The sequence below is a fragment of the Trematomus bernacchii genome, unplaced genomic scaffold (genome assembly GCF_902827165.1).
Source record: "Trematomus bernacchii unplaced genomic scaffold, fTreBer1.1, whole genome shotgun sequence".
Lineage (NCBI taxonomy): Eukaryota > Metazoa > Chordata > Actinopteri > Perciformes > Nototheniidae > Trematomus > Trematomus bernacchii.
In genome coordinates, this window is record NW_022987973.1 from 1,553,930 (window position 1) to 1,580,513 (window position 26,584).

A 26,584-nucleotide genomic window follows, 5' to 3' on the forward strand; every position below is an offset into this window, starting at 1 on the left:
ACAATGGAATTATGATCAGTGGAAATGGCCATGACACCTCTCCTTTAAGATAATTGCCTGAAACATGAAAGTAATCTGCACTGGAAACGAGTAGAGTTATCTCAATCCATTTACATAATCATGTAATGAAGATAAAACGACTTCAAACATCCGTTTTTTGCACTAGACTATTCAATCGTTATTCAAATTATGAATGAGGCAACTTTGATATAGTATTGAAAAAGTCAACTGTATATTGAAATATTTAAATTCATAAAAAAGGGAAATCTGCCTGGAGCAGTGTTTGACTTAATGTCAAAAAACAAAGTGAATAAGTTAAACTCATAATTTCCTACCTTTTAAATAATTCCATCAGAATGGCTTACACTGACACTGGTTTTAGCAAGGCGGTCAAAAACGATTAGGGAAGTTGTCTGTCATGGCAATTTGATGAGCACAGATGCTTTAACAGAAGTGTTTCACTCTCCCTTGGACTTGTATCTTTTAAGTGATTTCATTAAGAGAAAGCAAATAGACTTTCAAAACAAAGAGAGAACTGCTACTGATTCATATCTTCGTTGCTCACAGCATGGTCCTTGATCCAAGCAGAGGCCGTGGATGTCGACGCTGCAGTTTCATCCAAAATCTTTAGTAAAACTCTCAGATGAAATGCTTTTAAAAAAAAACTATGTTGTTAATGCAAAGCACGGGGTTCCACATTGAAGATAAATGATACAAAAGAGATCCAATGCTATGAAGAAGCCTGAGAGACTTCGTAGTCTGCGATGAGCTGTTTGATGTAGGACAGTTTCTCATGGAGATATTCACAGCGTTTCTTCTCTTCCCGGTAGCCTGGGAACTTCTATGGAGAGAGACGAAAGTGTGAAAGTGTTCACATATTGATATTCCCTTGTTCTCAGAAAATAAACAGTTTCCCTTAAATCGAGTGAAATCTGAGATTGAGGAATATTTTTAACTGATGATAAAGAGGTGAAATTAATTGAAGCTAAGAACAGGACATTAAGTAACAATGTTGACAAAATTAGGGAGATGAAACAAAAACAACACCATAGCTTAAACCACTTGAATGTTCAACTCACCTTTCGATACTTGGAGTACTTTTCTAGTATTTGGTCTTCCATTATCTAAAATATACAAAGGAAGAAAATGATTACATAGTTTAATATCATTTAGCTGCATAATAAAATATTTGTGCATTTTTTGCATGCGTCTGGTTAAATGTATGTACCTTATATTCTCGTGTGCCAGGGGGCAAGCTTTTGATCTTGGATCCTAGCTGAACAAACATGTGAGTAATGGTGGCGATCCGCGAGTGGAGGTCTTTGTATTCATCGTACTCTGCACAGAAATCCTCCTGGTACCGCTCACGCTGCTCCAAAGTCATTATGGGGCCGTATGAGCTGCAAAAAGACACAGACAATTGCATTTATACATGTTGCAATTCAAAACTTATTTTGTGTAGTACATATTTTTGACACAAGATGGCAGCATTGTGATACTGATAATGATAAACATACTGGTGTATTCGTATCCATTCATCTCCATTGAGACAATTCGTTGTTGAATGTTTCAGTTATATATAAGACCAATACATTCACAACAAACAAGTCAAGTCTGTGTTATATGTTGTGTAACGAGACCAATTATTTTAAGTTGTGGGAGCTGTAAATAATTCCTCTTGCGGATGGTGAAAAAATAGCAAGAATACTGTTAAAAATAGAATGGATGTTAACACCCACTGTTTGTTTTGACCACATATTGTAACAGCCAGTGTGTCCTAAATGTGTTAAAAATAATACTATGCCACATAATAATCAAAAGATGTTTACACTCACAGCACGTAATCTGGTTTCTCCTCAGAGGCCACAGCATTTGTGATGTCAGGATCTGGAATAAATGCAGAGGATAAAGAAAATAAATGAGCTTCAGTTGAGTCAATACAGGCATCAATTACATGACACTTTGTCTTTGGCTGAATGTTAGGCAATGTGTTTTTGTTTTGCAAGACACAGCATGAGTGTGTGTGTCTCTGTATGTGCATGAGAGGCTGAGAGCTGCTGGGTGTCAGGAGACATATCAGCTTAGAGACGCAAAGCGCAGCTCGGGCTGTTGTTGAGTCAATCAGCCGCACACCGAGGACTCAAGAGAACCAGCTTAGCAGAGCAAACACCGTCATGCTTATGAGATCATTCTGTATAAATGCACCAGAGGGCTGTCAGACAAACGGTCGCTGAGCGGACCTCAGGAACTGAACCACTGGTCATCAGCTCAAAGTCCCTGTGGTTACCCTGATGTCTTATAGAGGGGGAAACACTGTTTGGAGGTGGGGTCACCCCCTTTCCGAGTTCTGAATGTCTACTCAAACCTGCCTCCGACCTGCCGGATTCGAGCCTGGGCAGACTTTATTGTCACAAAATTCCCTCAGGCTTGAATCAGATCGAGTTTAGCCAACTTCCCGTTTTTTTATGGTTTATTTTATTAAATTGAATTCAGGCCTTATAGTCTGTGACCTTTTGGGGCTGTTCTGACCATCCTGTCAAAAATGTATATTACTACAATAAAGGTACTCTAGTTTGCCTTAACTTGTGATAAATGTGAATAATATATTATTTAAATGACATTATTAAATGAATTTTGCATTGGAAATGCAGGTTTTTAAATCAGTCTTGGGTCCACAATTACAGATACAGGGTCTGGTTGGGCTTAGACAGAAACTACGCAGGTGTATGTAGGTTCTACTGTATAGCTCTACTGAATAATATAATACAATTGATGTATTATTCAAACCTAATAAGAGCATTAAGGTGACATCTCCCAAATTCCTAGAGTTCGGACTCCATTATGGAATTCAAAACAGAAGAAATAAGAGTATCATGAAGTATTGAAAACTATGTGTTGGTCTCAGGATGGGATCAAACCGTGTAATAGAAATATCAGTCACAGGAAAGTTCTGCTTAAAAGATGGTCTTACTGTCAAGTTTGTCCGGGTTCTGCTTGAGATCAGGACTCGTCTCGAACCATTCGCTGCCCTTGTTTTCTTTTAACCTCTCCCGCTCCTTGTCTTTGTGCTTTTTAGATTTCTTCTTCTTGTGCTGGCTGTTGGCGGGCGGCTGGTGAGAGCAGTCGGAGTCGCCCTGTGGCGGCTGGCTGCTTACTTTGGGTCCCTGTTCCCTGCTCTCTGAGACCGGTGTGTCAGAGGTGCTAGACAGTTTGTGCATTAGAGGAAAGCCACTGTGGCATCCTGGTAAGCCATTTTGGTTTCCAGTTTGGTTAGTTGTCCGTTGAAACTCAGTCTTTGTGTGGAAACTGGGGTTGAGGGAAGGAGCTGAAATGACGTGTCCTTTGTTGTTTAAGAGTCCGTTTACTGTGGGCTGCTGTTGCAACCTCTGGTCCACAAGTCTTTGTTTCTTAACAGCGAGGCTTTCCAGAGAGTCAGAAGGCACGGGACGTTTCTGGAGAAAGAGAGAAATCAACCTTAACAAAACCACAGAAACAACCTTAACTTAACTTTATGTGAAACAACAACCAAAATACCATTCAGGACATTCACTTGAACTGACTATAACTGTCAAAATCCAATTTATAAATATGAAATAATCAACATATACATTTAAAACGTATTTCACACAAGGATGATAAATAAGAACCATGTTAAAAAGCAGATTAGTGACTCTCAAACATGTTTAAAGTCGAATGAAAAACTATTTGGCCATTTACCACTGCAGGATTCTTTGCTGGGCTCTGATGTAGCGTTGTATCCTCTGAGGTCTTTGACACATTTGCTGGAAGATTCCTCGATGGCTGGCTGATGTGCGGCTGCAACTTCCTGTTAAACGAAAGAAAGAGAGGGTTACCAATGTGGCATTTAAAAAGATGAACTCAAACTGGAAACTTAAAAAAGTTCAGCGTGACAAGTTTGGTGTGCGATTATTAATTAGCACTTGTATAGCAATGTGCGAGACTGAGAGAAATGAAGGAAAGAGGAAAAGAGGACAGAATAGTGGTGCTGCTGCCTGCCTAGAGCGGAGAAGAAGATGGGTTGTATTTCCAATTACTATTTCTTTGACAGATATAACCCCCTTGACATACTGAAAAAGTGAAGAGCTACTTGAAGGTATCCCCAAATTATAGAGTAATAGGCTCTGCAATGTGAAGTCTATTTAATTATTGGTGTATTGTATTGATAATGAACAGTAATGCAATGTCCGTTTGGTTCAGCCTGTGCCTGTGACCCACCTGGCCAGCAGCCTGCTGATCAGCGGCCTCTCCTCCTCGCTGTATCCCGGCCAGGCCCTCTGCACATGTTTGAAGAAGTCATCCCTCAGCAGGTAGCTGCTGTCCTTGGGATTCACTCTGGCCACCTGAAAATACAATATACCCCATGATGCTTCTTTAAAATCATATTAATGCATTTCTCTGTCTTGTATATTTTAAACCTGTTTTATTAGGTAATGTGAATTAAAGCGGGATCGGAGACGTTGGATTGTTGTTCAAGACCTTGCCAGGTTCACACAATAAGATTTAGCCAGTGGCTGCTAGAGGAGCTCTCTGTATTTTGCAGACCTGGAGCTGTAGTGTCAGTGGCAAATGTTCCCAGCTGGACCATGTATGCATCTCCCCCTCCTCCAGAAGCACTCTCTTAAAGTCTTCCCTTACATTTTTTTCCTTTTCAATTATATGTATGGAAATATCTTTTGTATCTTGAGATACAGTAGCTTCGTCTCCATCGATATCATCTCTCTCATATGGTTATTACCGTCCCCGCCAGAGGGGGGAGACAAAAGATTTGCCCTCAGATTTATGATAAAGGATCTAAGATCTTTTAAAAAATCTAAAATATAGTGATTCACATAGATAAAAATACACTATTTAAAAGGAAATATTGTAAATGTTATCAAACTAAAATGCAATAATCACGCTTAACTTAAATACTACATTGTTCCTATGCACTTAGGAACATAGCACATTAATTTATCCAAACCTTACAAATATACATCTCTTTAAAGATTTGTAATTCTTTGCTGCACGTCAAATTGCCCCTAATGCAACAACATGATTAACTGAAATAAAAGAGAATTGACAACCAAAGTTTTCTTATATTAAAGTGGACCTATCATGCTATATTATAATAATATAGTGTAGGACCATACCTAGATAAGGCATATTTATACTTTTTTTTTTTCAAAATACCAAACAGATCATGCATTTTAGCCATGCCTCATTTCGCTCAATTTGCACTTTTTTAGCCCTGTTTTTGCAAGGGCTGATTCTGTGAGAACAGCACCATCTACTGGCTTGGCATATGTACTACAGCGTCTCCAGCGCTTTCGAACGGCAATGGCCGTGGCTGTCTCCTCCTGATTGGTGGAGTTGGCCCAATAGCTGTAGCGCCACCATCCAGGAAAATAGAGAGGGTTGTGTTTTCTGACACTTGGTGAGTTCCCTGGAACACCGGGGACACATATTCATGTATAAAAGACGTACAAAAGTGCATTTTGCATGATAGGTCCCCTTTAAATATAGTAATGTCTCTTTTAAAATCTACACAATGTTATTCCTTTGTGAGATAAAGCAGCATGGCAACTGCTGTCCTGGATGTTCTGAAAGTGGCACATCCCCATTCCTGAAAAGCAGAAACTCTTTTTATATGAGATTCTGCTCCCAACTGAGAGTCTCCGGCTTTAACCTCCCCTCTAATCTCCTCAGACTGACTTTCTCAGAGGACATCTATCTTTCTGGGGCCTCCTGACAGAGCAGCCCGCCCCTCTGCAAACACAATCTCAGCAGAGAGACAATTACAGCATCGACCTAATTACACACATCCACACACACAAAAACCACATGCATGCACAAACCTCAACAAGCGCAAGGGCAGTAAATACACAGACATGCACACTCAAACACACAAACATCATTTAGGAATTGCTGAAAAATGTATACAGGAAAGTCACATAAGGTAAACGTTTCTAAATTAGATCACACGTTCAATTAAAGCACAGCTGGCCACTGTTTCTTTCAGTATAGATTATATGTTTGCTAGGTTATATATTTTTTTATTTTCTTGGGTTGCATAAACTTCTAAATCAGCATGTGAAATTCAGCTTAAATGCAGCATTTTTGTGGTTTCTTTCGATTTAAAAGGGCGAGTTGAAATGCATTTTACAAGAATTTTCGTCTGCAATACTGTAGTTTTTTTATAGGTCATACACAAAGGCAGTGTGTAAATATATAGGGAGGCTGTGGCTCAGTGGATAGTGTGCTGGACTTCGAATCAGGGGATACTGTAGCAAGTTTGAGTCCCACTGCAGTCAGCATGTCGTTGTGTCCCTGGGCAAGACACTTCACCCCAAATTGCTCCTGTGGGGATTGTCTACACTACTGAATGCGTGTAAGTCGCTTTGGATAAAAGCGTCTAACAAATGACATGTAATGTAATATAGGTTTAATGTGCCCGGGTGCAAACACAAGCCAAAAGTGTCCTCAATGTTTTTTTAGATGTGTATGAGCCACTGTGTGCAAACCAATTAAGCATGCATGTAAGTGTTTGTACATGTATGTTCATACTCAGACATCGATGCATACATACACATTATTTGTCTGTTTACCTCGTCCAGTATGGCCCCCAGCTCGGCCTTGTCCTTGGGGTCGGCTTTTTCTCTCTCCAGCCACAGCAGCAGCTCCGGTTTTCTGTACGGTTTCAGAGCCAGGAGGTGGATGATGCGCTCCCTCAAGGGCTTCTGGGTCGGCGTGGCCGTACCGCCGATCCTCCGGTTGTTGGTGGAGTTCTTGAATAAACTGCTGTCTGATGTAGACAGAGGCCGCTTCTGGAACTTCACACATTTACCTAAACACACAAAAAGAGAAAGAATATGATTGAGGGATGAGTGATACTCAGATAAACAGTGTATTTCTGAAGTTGCATTTGTGTCGCACTGCCAACGAACTCTACACAATGTAAGAACAAAAAACTTGTTGCTATGCATTTTACACCCAAAACAATTATTTGCATTTTAAGTCATAGGAAATATAATCCTAGGAATTTCCAAACATTTAGGGAGACTTTAACCAAAGCTCATTGGACCTGATTTGTAAGCTGAGAGCAGGGAGAATCTACAAAAGGTATTGAATTGTGTCATGCAAGCTTTCAAAAATAAAGCCTTTCACATGTCATCAATGTAGTAGGTCAAACAAAAGCTGACAGAGTTAAAAGGCACCCACATTTAATGACTCCAACCACAGCGTAAACTAGGACTGGACTCGATTTGAGAAGTCATTTTTGTTGATTAAAAGCTTATATGAGCTTATAAACATTTAAATATTGTGTTCCTTCAGCATGAAAAAAGCATACATTGACTAAATAGATCATAATCGACCAAGACTCAAACAAATAACACGACTAATCGAATAAGGAGGGGAAGACCTATTTTACACCAGCTCACTTCTGTTGACTAATGGGCTAACATTCATTCAAATATTATCTTCTAACCTTTATCTCTAGCTCACATGTGCATGTTGGCCTGCAGCTATCTGTCTCCAGTTGTAAGCACCCCATTGATCATTGCTTACATCTCTGCTGCAGACAGACGGCAGTGAAAGCTATCTCTCTGTGCTAATCCCATTACAGGTTAATCTGCGCTTTGAAGGTCAGAGTGGGGCAGAGGTACAGGAAAAGAAGGCTTTCCTTTCAACCACAAAATGATGTCCTGCCATGTGATTATAACTCTATGCATGATCATTACTCTGCTACAAGCCATTAATCTCGATAGAAATACATAGAATTGTGTAATAATTATAGAGTGGGTTGTATGGCGTGTAGAGCTCCATAGGTTTTGGCATTCCTGATAATGTGCACTCTTGAGCTCCGCCTGAGGCTAAAAAGGAGATTTAGAGTGCATTACTTCCATGTTTCCCTTGGGGCATATACTGTATGTTGCCAAGTCATCCTCTTCTTAAGATTTGATGTTACAAAATCCTCACATTCTAAATTTGGTCTGAACCTCCCTGAGTGTCCTCTTCCCAGGAGCTCCAGCACTGACACAAGGAGCAATATTGCATAACGACGGCAAAGGTTGGAGAAGACAAAAAAGAGAAAAGAGAAAAGAAAGTGACTTGCTGGTTCATGCCTGTTCTAATAATAACATTTTGTTAGGTAGGCCTACATAATTAAGATCTAAGAAATCCCATAAACACAAATGTACTAATCAAAGCTTGCGATATGTTTGCCAATAACAATAAAAAATGTCAAGCTTTTGGTTACAGAACTAATATTTCATCTTTGTAAGCCAACTTTTAGAAACAACCCCATCACCTCTACAAAGAACTACATGTTGCAACAGTTTAAACTGGAAGAACCTGGCTTTGAATCTTTGAATTGGCCATCTACTTCTGAAGTGATGGTTAAAAGACAGATGCTGCTGACTCAGACCCAAAACCAAAAGTGTTTTTATTCGGCCAACAATGCTTTGAAAGACAGATGTAAGAGACAATACTAAATAGAACCAAAGGTGCAATGTGTACAATTGTGGCCTTAATTAGCAACAGAATTTGAAGAAGTGGTTTGCAGTTCTGTCTAAGACGTTTATGTATCGTGTTGCAGAGCTACTGAAATAAGCATGCTAACCAGCTAGCCCCGTCAAGTCAACCTCATTGTGAGAGTGAGAAGGAATTAGTTGAGCTACCCTGAGGTACAGGATCTGTATACGTTTTGATAATTTGTTTATTAGAACAAATTCAAAATGGCAGATACAAAAAAATCAATGTGTTTCTTTTTCCTTCTGACCTTCACTTAGCAGCTGTAGTAGCTCAAATTAAGCTAGCACAAAATCCCAGTGCTGGGAGTCGCTGCTAGTTAAAACACAGTGTTATGTTCACAGGTTCTCAGAGTTGCAGCACTTTGTTAAAACGTTGTGTTTTCTTGTTGTTAGTAAGTAGTTGGCATCTTTTTTTTCTATATACCTGAAAAGTAATAGAGGTGAAGTGCTTCTTGTAGCATGTGACCAAGCTTTTCACAAACTGACAACCAAAAAAAATGGTTAAAAATAAAAAATACATAAGAGAAGACTTTCAGTCTAATTTGTATAACCTAAAACGCAGCCTGCATGTCTGATTTGATTTCACATCAAAATAGGAATATATCTGGTTTCGAGTTTAAAGCAATGAATACAGCAATGTTTTTCTCATGTGAGGCAATTACTCCTATTACTTTTATTGGTGCTGTTATATTTCTATTTTGTTTTTATATGCCATCACTGGTTCCACATTCAATTTGCTGGGTCCCTCTCCAAGCTGAAAGCTGTTTGGCCTTTTCCACATGAAGCTCTGCAGATGTGTCATCCTGTGATCCTCTGTTTATGCTCCACAGTGACCTCTGCTCTATTCTTACTTGGATGTGTGGCTCCGGGTTTGATCTCGATGGCGGCGCGGCTCCAGCTGTCCTTCTCCACCTGAGACATCCTCTCACGAGTCATCTGGTAGGAGTCGTCCGTGGCGCAAACTGTGATCTTGTCCTGGATGATGCCTTGACCTTCCAGTTGCTCTCGGCCGTCACTGCAAAACAAAAACACGGAGCCATTGAACCGCAGGGCTTTTTTTCCACTGGCTGTACAGTAAACAGGGTAAAAACATAGGCCTATAAGCCATCTTAGAGCAGCATACCAACAAGGAGTTCATGCACAATAAAGTGGCTTTGTGGTAGAGGGTGGCTAAGACAGGGCTATGGTTACTGTATGTTATGTCACATGCTAGATATAGCTCTGCAGAGCGCTACATGTGAGAAAGCCAGATATTCTGGTTCAAAGCAGGACAGAGGCAGAGGAAAGGCGCCAGGATGAGCTTGAATACTGCCAGTACACTTGGACAAAAGTAAAACAAGTTTAACACATGAAGCTGGGCTGTATTATTATTGCTGTAAATAAATCAAGGATTTACTGGGATGTCAAATTCTTTTTTTTTCATATTTAAAAGCTTTTTCTCCTATTTTCATTTTCTCAACCCAATTATATGTGAGACTACTGATCATTTCTCCAGTTTCTCTGCTAAATATCCAAACACATGTGAGGGCAGAGAGATGGATCCTGCCCTCACGCTGTTACGCTGTTTGTCTTGGCTCCAGCAGCTGACTGGAGCCAGAACGAGTTTGGAGTTCAGACCACAGTTAGCCCTCGGTTTCCCAGCATATCCACTCCATAAACAAGGCATCACAGGTCTCAGTAATGAGAGGGTCAGCCCAGAAATATACAGGAAATTACAATTGCCCCATCCTGTGTGCAGCAGACAGTCTCTCACGATATCCGCAGAGACGTGGGCACACACAGAGCTGAAAGACTGACGACTTAAGAAGAAGATCACCAGTATCGTCTGGGGTCACATATGGGCCACAACCATGGATCGGATATAACAAATAACACAGATCTGGAAGCTAAGCTAAATAATCTTCAGTTGGTTCTTTTTGCAAGAGAGTATTTTGCTTTGCTTATGTGGTAGAAACATTTCTCCTTGGAGTGTATATGGGGGAAAAAGGTTCAGTGTACTGTATGGTGACATTTTCAGAAGAAATAAATTAAATAGGACTCAATTTGTGTTTGGACTCTGTACCTTGTGACATATTGATGGATGCAGTCAAAGCTGGCTTGAGGTTGGTCTTTGCTGTCGCTGGATAAGTAGAAGGAGAAGACGCGAAGAGCAGAAGGCGACTCTGAAGTGGGAGCTGGGATCTTGATGTTCTACGGAGAAATAACAGCAGACAGTCAGATTTAACCAAAAACATACAGGGAAATCAATAAAAAGGCAGATGATAGGCAAACTACTGTATAAACAACACACTCATACACCAGCACTTCCTGTTTTAAAAAGCTGTTATCTGTATATGTTTCCATGACTGAACAGAAGGAATATTTCATATCACAGTTATTTTAACTTGACAGTGTTATAGGAACTCTTGAGTGTGTGCTTCCTTAAATGATATCTTTCAACATTTCTACTTATTGTTGGGAAAAGCAGAATTTCTGAGGCAAACTCCGCTGCCAAATGCAATGTCGTCAACAACACATGGTTGCAATCAACATAAATCAATAACTTTTATTTTTGCAACTTAATAACCTACTGCAAACGCCAGATTCTGGAAGACGTATTTAAAAAACACCCTAAAAAATATAATTGACCCTAAAATGACACTGCTAGAATCTAGAACAGGCTGAATGCAACAAATAGGATACTGATCATTTTGAAATGTCTAAAGCCATGTCAGTAGTCGGGCTAACAATATATACACCACTTAACATTGCATTGAAATGTAACTGTGCTCTTGGGAGGAGAAACTAATGTAATGACCGTTTGCCCAAATTGATATATCATGTGTTGTTAATCTTATATTCTGGATTGATGGTGGCACAAGAAGGAAGGATTCATCCTCTGGGGAGCATGGATATGCTCCGTTCATTTTATGGCAATCTGACTCAGATTAAGGGATTTCCTGAGTGGAAATGTTGGTCTGATGGTAAAACAAAAAGGTCAGAGGTTCACCAAAAACATTAATATCTTTCAACCGAAAAATCTGAATACCGACAGAAAAATGTGCGAACATCTAGACAGTTGTGTTGAGGAATTTGGACCTCATGTATTTTAAAGAACAAGTCATCCCTCTTTTTATTTTTTTAAAGACGAGTACTGTCTGCTAAATGCTCCTCAGAGTTTTGGGAGCGTATTGAATCCAGATGACACACATGTGAGTCAGAGTGCAATAAAAAACGTGCACACGACCTTTTCTTTGTCATTTGGGAAAACTTTGGAGATAATGAGAACTTGCGAACACGTAGCGCAGCAGTTTGACTAAAACACAAAGGATGAAATGTGCAGAAATAGTCCAATTAAATTAAATATCATATATGCCTTTGGGTAACACTATCGGCAATCCAACACTTGCACATCTTGTTTTTATCGCATCTGAAGCAGACTTGCATGTGTAAATGCCATGAGTAACACACACGCACACACAGATAGGCACAGACTTTGTGCCGCTCTGTAACTTTAAATAAATCTCCTTGGGTAAACAGTGTTTTTAAGAGTCCGCTCCACTGAGGCGTCCATGAGATCTCCTGGCAGACTCAGTGGAGCGCAGCAGAGCCAAGGCTGCAACCTCCAGGGCAGACAAATGCACACAAGAACACACACACGAACACACACAGACATATAATAACAGATCGGGAAAAGTAAGGATACGAAGAAAAGAAAAAGTACAAATCCACACTGATTTGACCACTGAGCATTATTCCACAGATGCTCTGAAGGAGTTGTATTATTTATGAAATGACTCTAGCTAGTCAGGAACTACAGTATATATAGTAAGTTAAATCTCAAAGTGGAACGTCCCCGTGCCAAGATGATCCACACACTGTCATCACAAGTATTTTTTCGATGGCAACTGGATGTGGTGGTGAAGTCAGCAGTCTGTCAGCAATCCCATTCTTCATGCTGCAGGCAGCTGTGCCATCTTTTTGGGGGTCAGGGAAGCAGCTTTAAGTGTTAAATTATCACGGGGATTTCCTCCACTTTCTCCTGTTTCCCTCTGCTCCCTATGATGCCAACATGCCCACATGTGTGTGTGTGCATGCGACACCAGCATCCATCATTTGAAATGTACTGTATAGTTTGCAGAATGCAGATTTTCTAAGTTAAATTAAGCAAGACTCAAGTGTTTTTCAAATCGGTCACTGACAAAAAAAGTGTTCTCAATCAACACATGCATTGTATAACATGCAGTAAGTTCCAGTGAAGCTGGTGTTACATTTTATTTGGGTATTTGCTGGATTCCTATAATGGCGTATACTCTACTTTATCCCTACCAGTGCTTCAGTAACAGTTAAGTAATAACAATGACTTTTAAAGCAGAAAATCTTAACTTCATGATGAGTAGTGCCGCGATGATGAGTCGTCTATTGATTAGTTGAGTAATTAATCGACTCAAAAAGAATCTCAAATAATATTTGGACATTTTAAACCGGATAATCAAATAAGCAATCATCGGTTGCAACCCCAATATGAAAAAACGGTTAAATGAAAGTTGGGTAATGTGAGAAAAACACAACTTTAATCACCACAAAACTGGCTGTTTGTCATTACCGCACATGCATTTTTTTTAAATACAGAATGTTTGTTTTTACAGTATGCAGCTGAACATCCCACAAGCAATTACATTTGTTTTAAAGAGACTTTGGTTTGCCAAATGATGGAAATCATCACTATAAATGTATTTTCTATAAATTCCATTTCTGCTGTTTTTAGAAGCTTGTTAACTAAATCATAACTAATAAATTAGTTAATGCTGATGATTTAACGCCACTCAACAGAGTGGTGCTTTGCTTCTGTGCCGTCTTTAAAAGTCACATCAGATGTGTTTTGTGCTCTATTCTCTTATCAGCCCGCTGCACATGTCTACACATGCAGGCTTTCATCACAGGAATTCATACTATCAACGGCTGAGCTGTTAGCACTGAGGGATTCAAAGCAGCTTGTTTGTAGCGTGTTTGACATTACTTATGTTTCAGTGAGTTCATTTAGGGATTATCTAATGTTTGCCTGCTTATACATTCAATGATACACGACTAAAGCCTGTAATACTGGATCACTTGTTTGTGAGAGACGAAAATGAGAAAACATTGTGATCACATTGAAAGCTCACCAGAGGGATCATTTCTTCTCACCATGAGACAGTTTTGTTCATATTTCACAAGATTATAAAAGCACTTAATGACCACTTAGCCATTGCTACAGTAATAAAGTTCAAATCCTTTTTATGCCAACAACCGATATGGGGATACAAATAAAGATGGCCGATATATATACAAATGTCACAGTGTAATTTATTGCTAATCTTTGTCAGTCCAAGCCATTTTACACCGAGAATCGGTTTTAGTGTCTTCCTCCTCTGATTGTGAAACTGTGAATAAGTTGTGAAAACAGAGAAACAGCTGCCAGCGCCTTATAAACCAAAAGGTCAGTTCTGTAGAAACTGAGGTTTGAGATAATGCTTAAATGATTCTATAAATAAATAATAGTTTCGGCTGATCCATCAACAACCACATTCATAATGGGTCTTAGTAAAGAGAATTATCACCACAATATTACCAGGTACAGCATAAGGCTGCGATCACAAAAATGCTTTGGCAACACGTGTCGGGCAAAGCTGTGTGATTCACCCGGGGAGCAGAGCTGTGCCCAACTGGGTGATCAAATGCGTGGGAAAAAAATAGATGCAAGCAGAACTCAAGCTCCCGTCTTTGCAAAACATCATAAATAGGCCAAAAAAAGTATGCATGTTTTAATTCCTTCATAAAGAAAAATGCCGAGCTGCACTCATTCTTATTTCATTTTAAATTACATTTTCATGGTTTTAAACTTTGAAAAACAGTCAAACTGACATAAAAGTTGGCATAATAATCTTATTGCAGCCCGGCCTCACATCCATAACCAAGGGTGATCGAATCTCAGGAGGCACAGGGTGAAGGCTGAGGTCGGTTTCAATTTGGTTGATGTACTGTATCAGGAACGTACAAATGAAATAAAAGGTTCACTGTCCACTTTCAGGGTATATGCAGGAATCCTGAAGTTACATTTAGTACCTTTTAAGACCTTTTTTAAGACCATACATTTTAAGACCTCACTTGGAGTTTTAACCGGTTACATTGGCGACACACTTTACCTCACATTTACTATATACAGTATTGATTGTCCTTCCTCCTTATCTTCCAACCATTTGGACGCAAACTTGCATTTCCCCATAACGATGTTGTTTAACAACCGGCGTAAACGGAGCTTCGCGCGCTATCAAGCAGTGAGCGTGCGATGTCCTGTTCAGATGACGTCAAATCCAACGGGATGCCATAAATAAACTACACAGAATCACACTACACACCTACGCAATGATTACATTCAGGCGTTGTGCACACGGGAACGTTTGCGTTTATGCACAGTATGCGCTTTCAAAAAAGTCTTCCGTTCACATGCATTCGTTTCATTTAACGTGTCTGTTCAAACGAGACCGCTGGAAACGCTGTAGTACATATGCCAGGACTGTAAGTGGCGCTGTAACTTCCGCCAAAATACACCAAAAGCAGCGAAGAAGACCCCGAAGCAGCCCCGCAGCAATGTTGCCATGGCTACCCTTCTGTTTATGCCCCGCGGTGGATTTAGCAACATGTAGTAGTTAATGTAATTCTCCATGTCCACTTGTTGCTGATGGTTGTGGTAGAGGAGCTGTAGATGTTGTACTAACATCTGTAGCATGGTCAGTAGCAGTAGCACTAGCAGTAGCTACTGACAGTAGCTACTGGCCATGCTACTGCAGTGAGCAGGAGAGGTGGGGCTATCGTTATTTTGTGTGTGGCGATTGCTGGTATTCAGCGGGATATAGTAATTTCCTCAGCATGTAAATACATGGATAAATGCAACGGGGAAGTTAACTGAAAGAAACCGAATCTGTGGATATTGCATCGACCGACCAAGAAGCACGTCTCCGTGGAGAGGACGCGCTCAGAAAGAGAGATATTCTCTACAAACACCGGGTGAGCAATGAACAATAATGGCCTGGATTAGGCAGTAAAGACAATTTTGGTGTATCGCAGAGCGGACTGTTTAATTTTGTTTGTGTTGTTTGGCTGGAAAATTGTCAATATAATGGATCAATGCATGAAATCTGACTCTGTTTATTTTGTTTAAGGAGTATATTGGGCGTTAACAATTCTGGTTTGCCTTTTATAATATTATTTCATTCAAGAACCCCTTGTGCGTTTAATTAACACAGCTATTTTTGATAGTTGATCGTTACAGATGGCTACTGGCCATGCTACAGCAGTGAGCAGCAGAGGTCGGGAGAGGTGAGGCTATCATTATTTTTTCAGGAAATATTCGTATAGAGGCGATTACACGGACTCGTTTGACCCCCCAGAGAGTTTCGTTTGCAAATCTATCCACCTTGGGACCCGTTATCGTTTGTGGGGTCCGTTTCTATCGGCCTCGTGTAAATAATAGGGCTATACGCACGCGAAACTATGCAGATACAAGCCGTTTTGTCCTCGTGTAAACGGCGCCTCAGGCAAACTGTAGAATACAACCTCTTTGGACAATTTACATACTTATTGAAAACAAGCTACAAAATGTAATACCTTGGAAAATGCCGTTTAATACTTTTTAATAGCCTTCATTTTCGCTACATTTATTTATCAACTTTTAATACTTTTTAAGACCCCGCGGACACCCTGACTTTGCTGCTCATGAGGATTACTTGAAGCAGCCCAGACAGACGTTTAAGGGCTGCTGCTTGGTTTGAATTCCACTTCCAGTAAAATGCAACTTCCACATCCTGGGAGGTATTGGGACAGATTGGCTGAGTAATATGGACATGCGCCATTTTACAGAACCAATCTATAAAACACAAGAACGCAACAAAGTTTTTATTTCACAAGTTTTGTCGAATCTGGAGTTAACTATTTAAGGATCAAAGAGCTGCAGATGTAATGCACTTCTAGGTGAGAATGAAATGTTTGAACTGAGATCTTATGCATCATTTATGTGTGTTATCTGTTCACTCCATTGTGCCGTGCGCTGTCACAGGATTCCAGCTGTTGCAAATGCGCGGTCATGCATCACGCCCAGGAGCTCTGGCTGCCATTTATCCAGTGGTGACTGCTCAACTCGTATGACCTCGGTGGGCAGACTTGAAGACCGCCCCCGCCCCCGCCCCCCCCACCCCTCGCAGAGCATACTACAACAAGCTTTCTGATTCCCAGGCGCTGGGGCCCGCACTGAAGTCTGGTGCATTCTCTGGAGAGGCACACATGGCAATTCAAACACAGAGAGGCGCTCTTCACAAAGGACGTGGCACTTAAAATAATTCAACTGACCATGAATAATGAAATATTTATTGTCTTCCTTTCAAGAGAAAATATTCAGGGATCTTGTGGGTTGCTTCTGATCTTTGTGATTCTTGAATAAACAATACGAACACTGTAAGCAACAGGACTACAAAGTGTAAAATAAACTTTCTAATGATAAGGAATTTGAAGTTAATATTACACTACACTTGGGAGTGACCTCTGACCTCAGTAATGCTCAGTGACCCCAAGAGACCAAAAGGTGAAAAAAGAGAAGCGATTTTCAAGATAATGCATTCTTTTACCCAAACTATGACCCCTGTTGCTAGTCGTATCCATTCACCTGCCTGTCAATCTCCACATTTGATCATGCTTACAGGACAGGGATGTCAAGCAATCCAACACACTCCTGTTCAGAGGCCTAATCAGCCTCTTTAAGGTAAAGCTGATGTGTGTGTACACCATCCTCAGTAAAAAGAGGCAAATAAAAACCAAACAAAATCATACTTCCTTGACAAATTGGCTTCAATTTCCTTGTGCAGGGTTCACTGGAATGTCACTTTTTAAGCTTGTATCTCTCTCTCTCTCTATACTGACTGAACTGAACAAGACGCTGCCCCAATTTCACACATGCATGAATCAGCGCACATTCATTACCTCAGGCCAGCAACATTTACGGTCATGAACTGTCTATATTAATCATGTTGGAAAACGGGAATATGAAATGTAAACTTTTCACCCCTCCAGCTTACGCAAGAGAAAGTAGCAGCAGCAGCATTTGAAGGTAACACCTGCAGTTCTGAAAGTGCATAAACCTGAAATACGTTGATATTTGTAATTGTGTGTTTACATGTAATTATTCAACTGCGTGCCAGCATGTAAGAGTGTATCTGTGGATTTCCAAAAATCACAGAAATGGAGTAAGATACAAATATTTGAAGGTACTGAAGAGAAAACATAGGTGGTGGTTTCATTTTCCTCATGAAGGCTGCGGGGTAAACAGTAATTCAGTTAGTCTTTGGCCTTAATCCAATGTTTGCATCTGCCTCAGTCCTAAACATGCCACAATCATTTGAAAAACTGACAATGATTTCATTGGTTAACTGTTAACTGGGTAATGGTTGGCTTTCATTTAGAAAAACCTGCTTAATCCGTTTACTTTAATCAGAGTACTGCCTTAATATGGTTTAAATCTAATTATAAGTCTGATGTTAACACACTAAGTGAAAGCAGGCAAGTTACACTCAACAGTAAGTCCGTACAATAAGCCTGAAAACAATCAGCCTTAGCCTGTTGAGACTACATATGACTTTCTACTTTCTTTATTCACAAGTCTCCTCCATTGACCTGCATCAGATTTAAAATGTAAACTACTTGCCAAGTAACACGGAAAACCCCAGTGTCTTTTCTGAGAAGTAAATCTGCAGCTTAAGTTTTGACACAGTTAAAGTAATGACTGTCAGTGTGAGCGGCGACAGTCTCTTAATGAGCCTCAGTTCCCTCTCCCTACTGTCATACATGTCTCCACGTGTTGGAGCCGCAGGACGGGAAAGGCTCATTTTCCTGGCTTTATCTAACTATAAAGTCGATTGAACAAAAACTGTGAGAGACTGCTTGTCGGTGCACAGGGCTTATGTTTCCTGCTAGCTTTTGGTTGAATGTGGGGTCTGGGTGTAGATCTCATTCAGCCTATTGTTTCCACATCCTCTGCAGTCTGAGTAATGGCCTTCTGAAAACAGGCCGTCTTTTGTTCTGGCCTCCTCGGCTCCAGAGTGGGATGCCATGGCACTGCTTCCCCTTTCTGGTTGATAGGAGGAGAGGGAGGAGGTGCAGGAGGGAGTGAAACCTGTCGCCACCGCCGCTATCTGTTATCAGCAGGAGGCAAGTCACTCTGATGCATGTGTGTGTGTGTTTGTGTGTGTGTGTGTGTGTGTCTGTGTTAATCCAGCGTGAGCAAAGAGAGGCTCAACTCCAGCTCTTCTCACCAGGGTGTAATCAGCATTACTGCCACTCAGAAGGCTGAGGAGGGAAAAGGGCCAAAGTCTAGCCATCAGCCAAACATCTCCACCACTGGCTTAGAGGCACACAAAGACACACACACACACACACGCTCAGCCAGCCAGCCAGCCACCACCCTCATCTGCACTAAACACTACTTCTCATCATCTCATCACAAACAAAAGAGACGAATCGTTCCCAGGGCCACAAGTTGACACATGCCATTTAAGAAGAGCCCCCTCCACAATGGAGCACAGCGATACAAAACACAATGTGCGTCTGTGTCTCCGGCACCAGCGGAGAAACAAGGGAGGGCAGCGGAGCAGGATAAGGACATACAAAGAGAGAAACTAGAGGTTTTTATGCATGTATTTATGATCCCGCAGTCAGTGCTTGGAGCTACGCAGTGTCTCCTCTTTAACTGAGCCACATGCTGGCACTGTGTGATTAATGCGGCTGCCTTTAGTGAGAGACAGTGCATGTAATCAAGCCCCAGCCTGTAATCGCCTTCCATTGCTTTTCATTTGCAGCTTTTCAAAAAGGGACAGAGCTGCTGCCAGAGCTGCATGCTTCAGTATTTGGAAGGAGGAGGAGGAGGAGGAGGGAGGATATGAAGGGTGCTGTGCCATAAGCATCCCCCTGAGGTTTCCCCCTCCAATGCCAGGAACGATACGTCTCTGGCAGGTGCCTCAGGGCCAAACTGTCAGCTTCAACAAATTGTGGGTCACCGTGTCTGACAAAAGCCCCTCCTATCCTCCTCCCCAGCTAGGTGGGTTCCTCTATAGACAGCTATGTTCTCACACATGCAGGGCCATACCAAGACATACGTGTGATAGGGGGGGACAAGTGCCCTTTTATGCCTCATTAGCTCACGGTGTGGACTTTCACATGAGGGAATTAGACGGGACACGAGCCAAGATGTGCTCCATATCTCCAAGCTGCTTAATCGGACAGAGTGCACATATTTCTAGAGCTGCTGCTGGATCTCACAGGGCCGCTTGTCTTCGACTTTCACACACACACGTTTGCTAAATAAATATGTAATCTGACCGGTGCACAAGATTTATATTCTCTGGATTTTTATGAAAGTAGCAAGCTTTAACCACCAGTTTAAAACATCCTAATCCCTCAACAATTTCCATTTTTGTTGTCAAACTCTGCTATGTCAAACAGGATATGAGAGAAAACAACACACATTTATAACAAGAGACTTACAACAGTATACTGAAGAGATTGCCTAAATGAATTGAAAGCATGCTTACATTCTTAATTTTTTTTGTAATATGTCAAAAGATCCTTTATGAGTATCTAAAGAAAGATTTAACAGAGCTTTATATTGTAGTCATGTAAGTTTCTATACCAATAACTTTGATTATTCAGCTTCTACAAGTTGTAACATTAGTGTTTCCCATGTGTAAAAAATTATAATAAATCAGATTAAAGTCTAGATTTCAAACATGTCATGGGTAAAGATGACTAAATGTTTATGCTGGAACAAATACCCTGCTCTCTGTTATAGTCTCCACTCCATTAGTTCCACAGCAGGGAAGTTTCTATCATGTTGGGCACAAACAACCCCTGAGGGCAGGCCATAACACATCTGGGCTGACTGTACTCGATTCAATATGGTTGATCCAAAGAGGGTGACAACACACAGCCTGCATTCCCCTGCTCTTTGTTATTTAAATCAGAGGAGAAAACACACAATCACAGGGGGACTCTGGGGATCTCAGCAAAAGGCAGCGTAAACACAGACAGAAAAACCTACACACGGATACACGCACGCACACACACACACACACAGAAAAACCTACACACGGATACACGCACGCACACACACACACAGAAAAAGCTACACACGGATACACGCACGCACACACACACACACAAAAACCTACACGCACGCACACACACACACACACACACACACACACACACACACACACACACACACACACACACACACACACACACACACACACACACACACACACACACACACACACACACACACACACACCACACACACACACACACACACACACACACACACACACACACACACACACACACACACACACACACACACACACACACACCACACACACACACACACACACACACACACACACACACACACACACACACACACACACACACACACACACACACACACACACACACACACACACACACACACACACACACACACACACACACACACACACACACACACACACACACACACACACACACACACACACACACACACACACACACACACACCTCAAGGGATCCACCCTGGTCCGGTCAGGCTAAAGACACAATGGGCAGAGGGGGCAGGACAGGAAAAAGGGAGGTGGGTGGGACATGAATAAATCATGCCTTTAGGCCACACAGGGCACAGCATAAACACACACAAAAAAACAACCAGCCACACCCACCTGATGGCAGAAAATGCATTTAACGTATACAAATGCATGAATACATGTGCAGTATGCAGTGCATATGTCACACACACCACTCAGCATCTAAGTTGTGCTCTTTCCCTTTCATTTCACACAGAGAAAAAGTGGGACTCCAGCCTGGGAATGGGACAGGAAAATGAGCGGGGCAGAAAGTTAATGTCGTCTCCACAGCTATTACTGCGGCGCTACACATACAAAAAAACACATTCATGAATGTCTGAGTCAGGCAGACAGGGAAAGCTAATGCTAACTGAAGTCATGTTGCCTCACGCTGTAATCAGGCGCATCATGGCTCCTGTAATTACCTCTAAACATTCATTTGGCTAATAACTTTAGCTCTCAGTGATACAGACGGGGAGCAGTGTGAAAATCTGTGCAATCCCTCAGCCATTAGGACGACAGCCTAGGTGCGAATTGGCTACGACATGATAGAGTTGTTATTGTCACGCGTTTCACAAGATTATCCCGATACTCATCCAAATAGGCTTAAAATGACACTAAAACATACGTTAATAATATGTGTGTTTACATATATTGTAATATAACGATAACTCACATTTAGTTTAGGAAAAGGTTTTTTTGGTAACATGGTATTCATGAATAGTAAAAGTCCCCTGTATAAATTGAAGACAACTAAAATAAAACAATAAAACATCAATATTGTCCTGTCTGTATCTATATTGAACACATAGTTCTTCTATAACTATATGTTATAGGTCAAGTATTTGGTTTCAAACCAGGCTCTATTCTTTCAAGCTACTCTTGTGAGGATAATCACAATTATCTCAATGATGGAAATCAACTTGTTGGGGTTGTCTTTATCCATATAGTCCTCTCCAGTATCCATCCATGTTTTGATAAAGTATTTCATAAAGTATTTCATAAAGTAATGTGCTACATTTGATCTCAAAAGACTGCATTCTTGTTAAAAACTACCATACAATCTAATCTGTTTAATGTCCAATCTATTATCCAATCCAGGTGGCATTTCACTCTTGTAAGGAGCCAATACTTTATCAATGTGTGATTTAAAAACACTTTCTTTTACAGGTACATTAGTTTCCCTGATAAAAAGGGACTGAATCGACTCACAAAGCTTATAAATGTTTATGGTTCACTACAAACTCAGCCCCACAGCTTAGTGTGTGAGCTGTGAAGCTGTGGATTGGATTTCCAGCTTTTCTTCTAATTTAATGCAACACATATTCCTGTTTAGGCTTCGTGCCTTTGCACTTTGGATCAACAGAGCCAGATAAACAAAGCAGCAGCTGACCATCTGACCTCCGACCTCCAACACTTGACCTGGAGTAGAGCACTGCTTCTCACCAGGCAGACAGTCGTGACAGTTTGTGCAGGAGCCAGTTTGGAGACTTAACAGAAACGACCTGAATCATTATGAAAGTACCTCCAATCATATAATAACAGTTATGATGGACAGGATGTAAAAAAAAATCTGTCCTCACTCCCTCGAGAGAAGGGTTAGGGTTGTGCATTCATAAGAATCTGGCAGTATGAGACTATGACGGTTACAAATCAATATAGTGTAACATATTTCGATACTGTAAGGAAGGCTATACATTGCATATTGTATACACACTACCATATGCATATAATCGGAGTACAATCTGAACAATGGGATCTGCATTGGCCTTTATCACAGTGTCTGCAATATCCAATACCATAGCAATACTTGTTCTGCAATCTGAGTATTTGCATGTAAACTATTAATTAATAATGGTGTTTTTGAGAATCAATACAGTATCAGAAAACACAATATAACTATACTCAAGTCTATCCATTTTTTCTCACAACCCTAAAAAGATGAACGATTTCCGTGCAACACAAAACTTTGAAATGTAGCAGCAACACTCGCTCCTTTACCACACCTTCACCTACAGGTTTAATCCACTCTGTTAACCACACAACCCCCTTGCAAAGCTCACCAGCTCTCAGTTGCATGACAGGAAGGGGGTTGCAACTCTTTTCAACTAGCCCATGCAATTAAAATTGACTGAGAGAGTCAAGTATTCCCCAAGGACACAGCTGCTTCTGACTATAGTCAAAACACCCATAGTGCAGGCTACACACTGTAGATTATGATTTAGTTTCAAGGACAGAAGTGATTTATGAGTGTTCAACATAATTTACAGGGAAAACACACTCCCACATGTAAAGTGTATTTTACTAAATGAGAAAAAGGTACATAAAGGTAATCCCTGTCATGGTCTTATGGTAAACGTCTCCACTGACTGCAGAGATTAGACTCTCTCAGTGTGCACACTTCTCCCTCCCTCCAATCATTTTCCCAGCGACGCTCACTGACCTAACAAAGCCTCTCACAGTCAGCAGGCTGACCCAGTAACCTGCATGCCTCCTATCTGCTGGAGACGAGCGGCTATAAGCTCCCACTGCTGCAGTATGCTGGGACGTGTGAGTCAACAGCACTCTTGTGACGAACAAAGCTTCTTTGAGTTTGTAGAACTTTTAGGAATTATGAGTTTAAAAATAAGATTTACTACATTGCACATACAAGGGACAAGAGTTTATAATTAGAAGCAGCTATAAACTCTCAGTTTCAGGCTCTGAATTGGAACTGTGTTAAATCGTACAGCCCTGTAATAACAAATAATTTCACATTTGATGTCACGGTGACATGTTGCCTTCCTAACAAAACCATACATGAACAACTGGGCCTTTGTGTATGCAGATGAATATCACTTGTAATAAAAAGTGCAATTTTATCTGCATGTCTTTATGGCTAGATTGGATTTTACAACATGACACTTACTCTGCACAATGAGCTAAACTTGTAAAAAAAACAGTCATAAACTTACCCCTTGGTTTCCTTTGAAGCAAATTGATGGTTCACTTGGTAAAGATCCCTGTTGTGAGAGAAAACAGACGCATGTATGGTGACATTGTTGCACACATTCAGCTCAGTGATCTAAATGAGGCCAGTAAACACAATTATGCTGTTATTTGTTTACATAAAAAGTTAAAGTTACACATTCAACGATGCCTGTGTGCTGTTAACGGTCTCCACTGGAACTAATTATGAGCCTAGCATTCGCTACTTGTCAATTAGATAAGTTGGTAGACTGCAGGCTTTACTTTGAAGCACAGGAAGGTTTCCCAGCAAACAGCTGACGGGCTCCTCGTTCCCGACAACGTTACTCACCGATGTAGCCAATTAATTCAGAGGTAAACTAGTTTTGAGTGACACTCATTATCTTAATTACTAAAAGAAAACATGTTATTTTAAACGATATAAAAGTAATTTAACTATATGCGCAAGTGAACACATTTTAAAGGCACAAAAACTGAGGCGACAACTTTATACAGAGTGCATCTCCAAACGCACACAGACACCCATACACAGACAGACACAATGAAAAGCTACCTTGAGGTTTTGGAAAGCCTCCAGCGCCCTGAGAGCCGTGTCCGTGAGCTTGACATGGTAAAGCGTCCTGTTTGGGCTGTTTTTGTTATTTTTTCCACAGGAGAGCCCGTAGTGGTGCTCCTGCCTGAGCGAAGCCATCGCTGGCTTTTCTCTCCGCAATTAAAGCTGCTTTCCTCTCCGCTCAACTCTCCCCTGACGTCACGCGGGGGGCGGGGCCTCTACATGAGATGTATTCATGCTCAGAGGTGGAAGACGTATTCAGATACTTAAAGTACCAATACATGATTTTCAACATACGTCATTGCAAGTAAACGTCCTGCATTCAAAATCAAAAAAGTAATCATTGTGCAGAAAAAGAATGCCTTTATGTGTGTATATAATTATATTCATAGATGTCTAGATAATATTGTTGCATAAGGTAGCATTTTACTTTTGTAGTCAAAGTTCTGATTTACTTTTTGTTAGAATATTTGAATAATTTGACTCCTTTGTGACTTAAAGAGTTAGTCCAATAGTTACATTTTTAGGGATGCATTTTGTTATAAGTAGCTAATGCTTTTTAGTAAATGTAGTGTAGTACAATGACATTATTTCCCTTTTAAATGTAGTGGAGTCAAAGTGTATTGTAGCATTAAATGGAAATACTCAAGTTAAGTACAAGTACCTACTTGAGTAAATCTACCTAGTTAATTTCCACCTCTGTTCCTATAGTACAAAGCCTCATCTAGAGAATTCATTCATTCAAAGAAGAAAAACATTACCTCCGGACAATATATTGTTCTTGTTCTTTATGTAAATCCTGCACAACCATTTGAACATGTTGCACATTTCTGCTCCACACTACCTCTTTTTAAATCTGCACAGCTCTCCACTTTGAATATAATATTTGTCATATTTTATTTTACTGTACTCAGTCTCTTACATATTCATATTGTGTGTAAATGTATTGTCGTTTTACAATAGTCTTTAAAATAGCTTTATAGATGTCAAATGTTTTTGCTCCTCTCCTTCAAAAAAATATGTATTCTTCTTTCTGTGTCTTTGTATGCACCATTTACACCAAACCAAATTCCTTGTATGTGTAACCCTATTGCATCAAACCGATTCGGAGTCTTTGTTTCTACAATAAATCATCTGTAGGAGTATTGTGTATAGTATTTATATTTGACTTTTTGCATGCCAAACAGACTTTTCCTTGTAAGTAAGAACCTGTCTGACATGGACAATTTCCTGTTGTGAGCTACATGTCGTGTTTAGATGTAGTGGAGGTTTAAGCTGCTAAATAGCAAGGTCTGTTTTCACGCATTTTAACAGAGGCCTGCCGTTTATTCTAATCTTCTTGCAATAAATGCAATAATCTGATTATGATGCATGTCAACACAGGACAAATGTGTCACCACATTGTGCAGGCTCTGTTCTTCTAGGTCAGGAAACACGTAACAATCCGATCAACATTTCTTAATAAATAGGAGTTTATGTTCAATATGCCAACCATAACAAATGTAGCAGCTTGTTGGTTTAATGACATGCCAACAAACGGATTAGGATTTGTTAATGAAACAAAATTAGGCTAATTTTGCTTTGCCAGCCTTAAAATATGACCTGTTTCGATGTTATCTAAGTCAAAGCACAACAAAGGTAAGACTGTGTCAGTGTAAATGTTTCTTTCTAGCAGCACTATGGGAGTTAAAAGTTAAAAATGAAATGATAAAAATGCAGGTTGGACCGCTTAATGGGCTGACCATTAAAAAAGCATTTTAATACACTGAATCCACAATACGTGAATGTTTTTACTATGTTCAAGTTATGGTAGCAACAGTATAGCTAACTGTATCTGCTGTACCCAGGAATCC

At 40.5% G+C, this 26,584-nt stretch overlaps 1 protein-coding gene across 1 annotated transcript; it reads right to left on the minus strand.

The window, feature by feature from the left end:
* Positions 1–24,870, minus strand: LOC117471829 (RNA polymerase II elongation factor ELL2-like). Its single transcript, XM_034117065.1, has 12 exons — positions 24,732–24,870; positions 24,166–24,213; positions 10,594–10,721; positions 9,383–9,546; positions 6,606–6,844; positions 4,237–4,361; positions 3,718–3,826; positions 2,972–3,452; positions 1,836–1,887; positions 1,229–1,400; positions 1,080–1,124; positions 1–841 (listed from the first exon to the last, which is right to left on the minus strand). The coding sequence occupies exons 1-12, from the start codon at positions 24,867–24,869 to the stop codon at positions 731–733; spliced, it is 1,812 nt and encodes a 603-aa protein (XP_033972956.1). The 5' UTR covers position 24,870; the 3' UTR covers positions 1–730.
* Between the last annotated feature and the right edge of the window lie 1,714 nt (positions 24,871–26,584).

Bases quoted from the DNA above. Each gene is read 5' to 3' on its own strand.
- LOC117471829 (XM_034117065.1), bottom strand. From the start codon at position 24,869: ATGGCTTCGCTCAGGCAGGAGCACCACTACGGGCTCTCCTGTGGAAAA. The intron at 3,827-4,236 runs GTGGGTCACAGG...TTCGTTTAACAG, and splicing joins ATCAGCAGGCTGCTGGCCAG to GAAGTTGCAGCCGCACATCA. The intron at 1,401-1,835 runs GTGAGTGTAAAC...GTCTTTTTGCAG, and splicing joins GAGAAACCAGATTACGTGCT to CTCATACGGCCCCATAATGA.